Below are 9885 nucleotides of genomic sequence, written 5' to 3'. Positions count from 1 at the left end.
TATGAGAGAACGCTGTTCTGTAACTGAGGGGTTTTACGAGGAGAACGCTGTTCTGTAGCTGAGGGGTTTTATGAGAGAACGCTGTTCTGTAATTGAGGGGCTTTACTAGAGAACGCTCCACACCCGTCTTGGTTTTGCATCTAGGTACTGTAGACAGACCAGCTCCTTAGCTGAGAGTGTCAGTGATTCTAATATTTTTGAAAGAAATGGTAGTTTATAAAGGTATCTGATGTTAGTGTGATGACGTTTCTAAAGTTCGGGTTAGTTAGGGTGAAGAGGCGGTATCTGGTGTCAGGGTGAAGAGGCGGTATCTGGTGTCAGGGTGAAGAGGCGGTATCTGGTGTCAGGGTGAAGAGGCGGTATCTGGTGTCAGGGTGAAGAGGCGGTATCTGGTGTCAGGGTGAAGAGGCGGTATCTGGTGTCAGGGTGAAGAGGCGGTATCTGGTGTCAGGGTGAAGAGGCGGTATCTGGTGTCAGGGTGAGAGGCGGTATCTGGTGTCAGGGTGAAGAGGCGGTATCTGGTGTCAGGGTGAAGAGGCGGGTATCTGGTGTCAGGGTGAAGAGGCGGTATCTGGTGTCAGGGTGAAGAGGCGGTATCTGGTGTCAGGGTGAAGAGGCGGTATCTGGTGTCAGGGTGAAGAGGCGGTATCTGGTGTCAGGGTGAAGAGGCGTGTATCTGGTGTCAGGGTGAAGAGCGGTATCTGGTGTCAGGGTGAAGAGCGGTATCTGGTGTCAGGGTGAAGAGGCGGTATCTGGTGTCAGGGTGAAGAGGCGGTATCTGGTGTCAGGGTGAAGAGGCGGTATCTGGTGTCAGGGTGAAGAGGCGGTATCTGGTGTCAGGGTGAAGAGGCGGTATCTGGTGTCAGGGTGAAGAGGCGGTATCTGGTGTCAGGGTGAAGAGCGGTATCTGGTGTCAGGGTGAAGGCGGTATCTGGTGTCAGGGTGAAGAGGCGGTATCTGGTGTCAGGGTGAAGAGGCGGTATCTGGTGTCAGGGTGAAGAGGCGGTATCTGGTGTCAGGGTGAAGAGGCGGTATCTGGTGTCAGGGTGAAGAGGCGGTATCTGGTGTCAGGGTGAAAGGCGGTATCTGGTGTCAGGGTGAAGGCGGTATCTGGTGTCAGGGTGAAAGAGGCGGTATCTGGTGTCAGGGTGAAGAGCGGTATCTGGTGTCAGGGTGAAGAGCGGTATCTGGTGTCAAGGAGTGAAGGCGGTATCTGGTGTCAGGGTGAAGGCGGTATCTGGTGTCAGGGTGAAAGGCGGTATCTGGTGTCAGGGTGAAGAGGCGGTATCTGGTGTCCAGGGTGAAGGCGGTATCTGGTGTCAGGGTGAAAGGCGGTATCTGGTGTCAGGGTGAAGAGAGGCGGTATCTGGTGTCAGGGTGTCAGGGCGAAGAGGCGGTATCTGGTGTCAGGGTGAAGGCGGTATCTGGTGTCAGGGTGAAGGGCGGTATCTGGTGTCAGGGTGAAGAGGCGGTATCTGGTGTCAGGGCGAAGGCGGTATCTGGTGTCAGGTGTCCAGGTATCTGGTGTCAGGGTGAAGGCGGTATCTGGTGTCAGGGTGAAGGCGGTATCTGGTGTCAGGGTGAAGAGGCGGTATCTGGTGTCAGGGTGAAGGCGGTATCTGGTGTCAGGGTGAAGAGGCGGTATCTGGTGTCAGGGTGAAGAGGCGGTATCTGGTGTCAGGGTGAAGAGGCGGTATCTGGTGTCAGGGTGTGTTATGTGTTATATGTTCTCCCTCCTCAGGATCCTTACTCGGCTGTTGGAGGTATCTGATGACCCTCAGGTTATTGCTGTAGCTGCTCATGATGTTGGAGAATATGTCAGACACTACCCTCGGGGGAAACGGTAAGGACACACAGTATACACTGAGTGAACAATACATTATGAACACCTGCTCTTTCCATGGCATAGACTGAACAGGTGACATCTATAATCCCTTATTGATGTCACCTGTTAAATCCACTTCAATCAGTGCAGATGAAGAGGAGGAGACCAGTTAAAGAAGGATTTTTAAACCTTGAGACATGGATTGTGTCTGTGTGCCATTCAGAGGGGTAATGATTAGGACAACATATGCCTTAGAACGGGGTATGGTAGTAGCTGCCTTAGAACGGGGTATGGTAGTAGCTGCCTTAGAACGGGGTATGGTAGTAGCTGCCTTAGAACGGGGTATGGTAGTAGCTGCCTTAGAACGGGGTATGGTAGTAGCTGCCTTAGAAGGGGTATGCTGTAGTATGGTAGCTGCCTTAGAACGGGGTATGGTAGTAGCTGCCTTAGAGCGGGGTATGGTAGTAGCTGCCTTAGACGGGGTATGGTAGTAGCTGCCTTAGAACGCTGCCTTAGGGTATGGTAGTAGCTGCTTAGAGCGGGGTATGGTAGTAGCTGCCTTAGAACGGGGTATGGTAGTAGCTGCCTTAGAACGGGGTATGGTAGTATGGTATGGTAGCTGCCTTAGAAGCAGGGGGTATGGTGGTAGCTGCCTTAAGACGGGGTATGGTGGTAGCTGCCTTAGAACGGGGTATGGTGGTAGCTGCCTTAGTATGGTGGTAGCTGCCTTAGAGCGGGGTATGAGTGGTAGCTGCCTTAGAACGGGGTATGGTGGTAGCTGCCTTAGTATGGTGGTAGCTGCCTTAGAACGGGGGTATGGTGGTAGCTGCCTTTATAGCTGGTGGTGGTAGCTGCCTTAGAACTGCCTTAGACGGGGTATGGTGGTAGCTGCCTTAGAACGGGGTATGGTGGTAGCTGCCTTAGGAACGGGGTATGGTGGTAGCTGCCTTAGAGCGAGAGGTATGGTGGTAGCTGCCTTAGAAGACGGGGTATGGTGGTAGCTGCCTTAGAACGGGGGTATGGTGGTAGCTGCCTTAGAACGGGGTATGGTGGTAGCTGCCTTAGAACGGGGTATGGTGGTAGCTGCCTTAGAACGGGGTATGGTGGTAGCTGCCTTAGAACGGGGTATGGTGGTAGCTGCCTTAGAACGGGGTATGGTGGTAGCTGCCTTAGAGCGGGGGTATGGTGGTAGCCACGGTATGGTGGTAGCTGCCTTAGAACGGGGTATGGTGGTAGCTGCCTTAGAACGGGGTATGGTGGTAGCTGCCTTAGAGCGGGGTATGGTGGTAGCTGCCTTAGAGCGGGGTATGGTGGTAGCTGCCTTAGACGGGGTATGGTGGTAGCTGCCTTAGAACGGGGTATGGTAGTAGCTGCCAGGCGCACCTGTTTTTTTTACACTCAACAGTTTCCTGCATATATCAAAAAACGGTCCATCATCCGAAGGACATCCAGCCAACTTGACAACTGTGGGAATGTTTTGTCCACTCGGTGTTTATATAACCAGTGTTTATCTCTGTGTCAGGGTGATAGAGCAGCTTGGAGGTAAACAGCTGGTGATGAACCACATGCACCATGACGATCAGCTGGTCCGCTACAACGCCCTGCTGGCCGTGCAGAAACTCATGGTCCACAACTGGTACGTACTTCTACTATACTACTAGCTACTAGTTTAAACTCATGGTCCCCAACTGGTACTACTACTACTAGGTACTAGTTTAAACTCATGGTCCCCAACCGGTGCTACTACTACTACTAGGTACTAGTTTAAACTCATGGTCCCCAACTGGTACGTACTACTACTACTAGGTACTAGTTTAAACTCATGGTCCCCAACTGGTACGTACTTCTACTATACTACTAGGTACTAGTTTAAACTCATGGTCCACAACTGGTACTACTACTACTAGGTACTAGTTTAAACTCATGGTCCCCAACCGGTACGTACTTCTACTATACTACTAGGTACTAGCTACTAGTTTAAACTCATGGTCCCCAACTGGTACGTACTTCTACTATACTACTAGGTACTAGCTACTAGTTTAAACTCATGGTCCACAACTGGTACGTACTACAACTATATTACTGCTAGGTACTAGTTTAAACTCATGGTCCCCAACTGGTATGTACTTCTACTATACTACTACTAGCTACTAGTTTAAACTCATGGTCCACAACTGGTACGTACTACAACTATATTACTACTAGCTACTAGTTTAAACTCATGGTCCACAACTGGTACGTACTTCTACTATACTACTAGGTACTACTACTAGGTACTAGTTTAAAATCATGGTCCCCAACCGGTACGACTACTGCTACTGCTGCTACTATTACTACTACAACTGGTACGTACTTCTACTATACTACTAGGTACTACTACTAGGTACTAGTTTAAACTCATGGTCCACAACTGGTACGTACTTCTACTACTACTAGTTTAAACTCATGGTCCACAACTGGCATGCACTACTACTAGGTACTAGTTTAAACTCATGGTCCCCAACTGGTACTACTACTAGGTACTAGTTTAAACTCATGGTCCCCAACCGGTGCTACTATACTACTAGGTACTAGTTTAAACTCATGGTCCACAACTGGTACGTACTACTACTACTACTACTAGGTACTAGTTTAAACTCATGGTCCCCAACTGGTACGTACTACTACTACTAGGTACTAGTTTAAACTCATGGTCCCCAACTGGGTACTACTACTACTAGTTTAAACTCATGGTCCCCAACCGGTGCTACTATACTACTAGGTACTAGTTTAAACTCATGGTCCCCAACTGGTACGTACTTCTACTATACTACTAGGTACTAGTTTAAACTCGTGGTCCACAACTGGTACGTACTTCTACTATACTACTAGGTACTAGTTTAAACTCATGGTCCACAACTGGTACGTACTACTACTACTAGGTACTAGTTTAACCTCATGGTCCCCAACTGGTACGTACTTCTACTACTACTAGCTACTAGTTTAAACTCATGGTCCCTAACTGGTACGTACTTCTACTACTACTACTTTAAACTCATGGTCCCCAACTGAGTACGTACTACTACTAGGTACTAGTTTAAACTCATGGTCCCCAACTGAGTACGTGCTTCTACTACTAGTTTAAACTCATGGTCCCCAACCGGTATGTACTTCTACTATATTACTGCTAGGTACTAGTTTAAACTCATGGTCCCCAACTGGTACGTACTACAACTACTAGGTACTAGTTTAAACTCATGGTCCCCAACTGGTACGTACTACTACTACTAGCTACTAGTTTAAACTCATGGTCCCTAACTGGTACGTACTTCTACTACTACTAGTTTAAACTCATGGTCCCCAACCGGTACGTACTTCTACTATATTACTGCTAGGTACTAGTTTAAACTCATGGTCCCCAACTGGTACGTACTACTACTACTAGGTACTAGTTTAAACTCATGTTCCCCAACCGGTACGTACTACAACTATATTACTGATAGGTACTAGTTTAAACTCATGGTCCCCAACTGGTACGTACTTCTACTATACTACTACTAGCTACTAGTTTAAACTCATGGTCCACAACTGGTACGTACTACAACTATATTACTGCTAGGTACTAGTTTAAACTCATGGTCCACAACTGGTACGTACTTCTACTATACTACTAGCTACTAGTTTAAACTCATGGTCCCCAACCGGTATGTACTACTACTACTAGGTACTAGTTTAAACTCATGGTCCCCAACTGGTACGTACTACAACTATATTACTGCTAGGTACTAGTTTAAACTCATGGTCCACAACTACTACTACTAGGTACTAGTTTAAACTCATGGTCCACAACTGGTACGTACTTCTACTATACTACTAGCTACTAGTTTAAACTCATGGTCCCCAACCGGTACGTACTACTACTACTAGGTACTAGTTTAAACTCATGGTCCCCAACCGGTACGTACTACTACTACTAGGTACTAGTTTAAACTCATGGTCCCCAACTGGTACGTACTACTACTAGGTACTAGTTTAAACTCATGGTCCCCAACTGGTACGTACTTCTACTATACTACTAGCTACTAGTTTAAACTCATGGTCCCCAACCGGTACGTACTACTACTACTAGGTACTAGTTTAAACTCATGGTCCCCAACCGGTACGTACTACTACTACTAGCTACTAGTTTAAACTCATGGTCCCCAACCGGTACGTACTACTACTACTAGCTACTAGTTTAAACTCATGGTCCCCAACCGGTACGTACTACTACTACTAGGTACTAGTTTAAACTCATGGTCCCCAACCGGTGCATTACTACTACTACTAGGTACTAGTTTAAACTCATGGTCCCCAACCGGTACGTACTACTACTACTAGCTACTAGTTTAAACTCATGGTCCCAAAACCGGTACATACTACTACTACTAGGTACTAGTTTAAACTCATGGTCCCAACCGGTACATTACTACTACTACTAGGTACTAGTTTAAACTCATGGTCCCCAACCCAGTACGTACTACTACTAGCTACTAGTTTAAACTCATAGTCCCCAACCGGTACGTACTACTACTACTAGGTACTAGTTTAAACTCATGGTCCCCAACCGGTACGTACTACTACTAGGTACTAGTTTATACTCATGGTCCCCAACCGGTCGTACTACTACTACTAGGTACTGGTTTGAACTCATGGTCCCCAACTGGTACGTACTACTACTACTAGGTACTAGTTTAAACTCATGGTCCCCAACCGTGCGTACTACTACTACTAGGTACTAGTTTAAACTCATGGTCCCCAACTGGTACGTACTACTACTACTAGGTACTAGTTTAAACTCATGGTCCCCAACCGGTCGTACTACTACTACTAGGTACTGGTTTAAACTCATGGTCCAACTGGTCGTACTACTACTACTAGGTACTGGTTTAAACTCATGGTCCCCAACCGGCACGTACTACTACTACTAGGTACTGGTTTAAACTCATGGTCCCCTTGAACCGGTATTACTACTACTACTAGTACTGGTTTAAACTCATGGTCCCCAACCGGTCACGTACTACTACTACTAGGTACTGGTTTAAACTCATGGTCCCCAACCGGTACGTACTACTACTACTAGGTACTGGTTTAAACTCATGGTCCCCAACCGGTACGTACTACTACTACTAGGTACTGGTTTAAACTCATGGTCCCCAACTGGTACGTACTACTACTACTAGGTACTGGTTTAAACTCATGGTCCCCAACTGGTACGTACTACTACTACTAGGTACTGGTTTAAACTCATGGTCCCCAACTGGTACGTACTACTACTACTAGGTACTAGTTTAAACTCATGGTCCCCAAGCAGTGCGTACTACTACTACTAGGTACTGGTTTAAACTCATGGTCCCCAACCCAGTCGTACTACTACTACTAGGTACTAGTTTAAACTCATGGTCCCCAACCGGTACGTACTACTACTACTAGGTACTAGTTTAAACTCATGGTCCCCAACTGGTACGTACTACTACTACTAGGTACTGGTTTAAACTCATGGTCCCCAACTGGTACGTAATGTCTTCAACTGTTTGTTATTATACTTTATTTAACTAGGCACGTCAGTTAAGAACAAATTCTTATTTACAATGACTGCCTACCCTGGCCGACGCTGGGCCAATTGTGCGCCGACCTATAGGACTCCCAATCACGGCCGGGTGTGATACAGCCTGGATTCGAACCAGTTACTGTAGTGACGCCTCTTGCACTGAGATGCAGTACCGTAGACCCCTGTTCCACCTGGGAGCTAATACTATAAAGTCTTAGTCAATAACTGGTACATACTATATTAATACTATACATTTATAGTCAACTGGCAGCTTCATTAAATAATACCCGCAAAACACCAGTCAACGTCAACAGTGAAGAGGCGACTCCGGGATGCTGGCCTTCTAGGCAAAGTTGCAATGAAAAAGCCATATCTCAGACTGGCCAATAAAAAGAAACGATTAAGATGAGCAAAAGAACACAGACACTGGACAGAGGAACTCTGCCTAGAAGGCCAGCATCCGGGAGTCGCCTCTTCACTGTTGACGTTGACTGGTGTTTTGCGGGTACTATTTAATGAAGCTGCCAGTTGAGGACTATTTCTCAAACTAGACACACTAATGGACTTGTCCTCTTGCTCAGTTGTGCACTGGGGCCTCCCACTCCTTCTATTCTGGTTAGGGCCAGTTTGCGCTGTTCTATGAAGGGAATAGTACACAGCGTTGTACGAGATCTTCAGTTTCTTGGCAATTTCTCACATGGAATAGCCTTCATTTCTCAGAACAAGAATAGACTGACGAGATTCAGAAGAAAGTTCTGTGTTTCTGGCCATTTTGAGCCCGAACCCACAAATGCTGATGTTCCAGATACTCTAAAGAAGATAAGTTTAATGCTTGCTTTAATCAGCACAACTTGGTTTCAGATGTGCTAACATAATTGAAAAGGCTTTTCTAATTTGATCAATTAGCCTTTTAAAATGGTAAACTTGGATTAGCTAACACAACGTGCCATTGGAACACAGAAGTGATGGTTGCTGATAATGGGCCTCTGTACTTGGATTAGCTAACACAACGTGCGCCGGTGTAGATATTCCATATAAAAGCAGCCGTTTCCAGCTACAATAGTCATTTACAACATTAACCATGTCTACACTGTATTTCTGGTAAATGTTATTTTAATGGACACAAAAAATAGCTTTTCTTTCAAAAACAACATTTCTAAGTGACCCCAAACTTTTGAACTGTAGTGTAGTACCATACAGTACCAGTCAAAGGTTTGGACACACCTACTCATTCTAGGGTTTGTCTTTATTATTATGTTCTACATTGTAGAATAATAGTGTAGACATCAACACTATGAAATAACACATGGAGTCATGTAGTAACCAAAAAAGTGTTAAACAAATCTAAATATATAAATATAAATATGACTGCTTTGCACACTCTTGGCAATTCTTTCAACCAGCTTCACGAGGAATGCTTTTCCAACAGTCTTGAAGGAGTTCCCACATATGCTGAGCACTTGTTGGCTGCTTTTCCTTCACTTTGCGGCCCAACTCATCCCAAACAATTTCAATTGGGTTGAGGTCGGGTGATGCAGCACTCCATCACGCTCCCTCTTGGTGAAATAACCCTTATACAGCCCGGAGGTGTGTTCGGTCATTGTCCTTTTGAAAAACAAATGATAGTCCCACTAAGCGCAAACTAGATGGGCTGTTTCTCTTTGCTTATTTGAGCTGTTCTTGCAATAATATGGACTTGGTCTTTTACCAAAGCTATCTTCTGTATACCACCCCTACCTTGTACCAACACAACTGATTGGCTGAAACGCATTAAGAAGGAAATAAATTCCACAAATTCACTTTTAGCAAGGAACACCTGTTCATTGAAATGCATTCCAGGTGACTACCTCATGAAGCTGGTTGAGAGTATGCTAAGAGTGTGCAATGCTGTCAAGGCAAAGGGTGGCTGGCTACTCTGAAGAATATATATATATATATTTTATTATTTGTTAAAGCCTATTTCATAGTTTTTGATGTCTTCACTATTCTACAATGTAGAAAATAGTAAAAAATAAAAACCCTGCAATTAGTATGTGTCCAAACTTTTGACTGGTACTGTACATATGAACCTGTTGCTTCACTATATACTGTTCCTTGTGAAAGTATTCAGACTCCTTGACTTTTTCCACATTTTGTTAAGTTACAGCCTTGTTCTAAAATGGATTAAATATTTAAAGTCTCAGCAATCTACACACAATACCCCATAATGACCAAGCAAAACAGATTTTCAGAAATTGTACCAAATTTACATTTTATAAAAAAGATGACTTATTTACATAAGTATTCAGACCCTTTGCTATGAGACTAGAAATTGAGCTCAGGTGCATCCTGTTTCCATTGATCACCCTTGAGATGTTTCTACAACTTTTTTGGTGTCCAGCTGTGGTAAATTCAATTGATTAGACAAGATTTGGAAAGGCACACACCTGTCTATATAAGGTCCCACAGTTGACCGTGCATGTCAGAGCAAAAACCAAGCCATGAGGTTCAG

General features: G+C 45.2%; 1 protein-coding gene across 1 annotated transcript; it reads left to right on the top strand.

The window, feature by feature from the left end:
- Positions 1-1686: 1686 nt before the first annotated feature.
- LOC124030417 (V-type proton ATPase subunit H-like) lies at positions 1687-3465 on the top strand (the record flags this gene model as incomplete). The annotated part of the gene is made up of 2 exons (XM_046341766.1): positions 1687-1843; positions 3348-3465. Coding segments are annotated over exons 1-2 (246 nt in total), but the record flags the coding sequence as incomplete, so codon positions are not given.
- Positions 3466-9885: the final 6420 nt, after the last annotated feature.

Source organism: Oncorhynchus gorbuscha, unplaced genomic scaffold (genome assembly GCF_021184085.1).
Source record: "Oncorhynchus gorbuscha isolate QuinsamMale2020 ecotype Even-year unplaced genomic scaffold, OgorEven_v1.0 Un_scaffold_11355, whole genome shotgun sequence".
NCBI lineage: Eukaryota > Metazoa > Chordata > Actinopteri > Salmoniformes > Salmonidae > Oncorhynchus > Oncorhynchus gorbuscha.
This window is presented reverse-complemented; position numbering and strand designations above follow the sequence as displayed.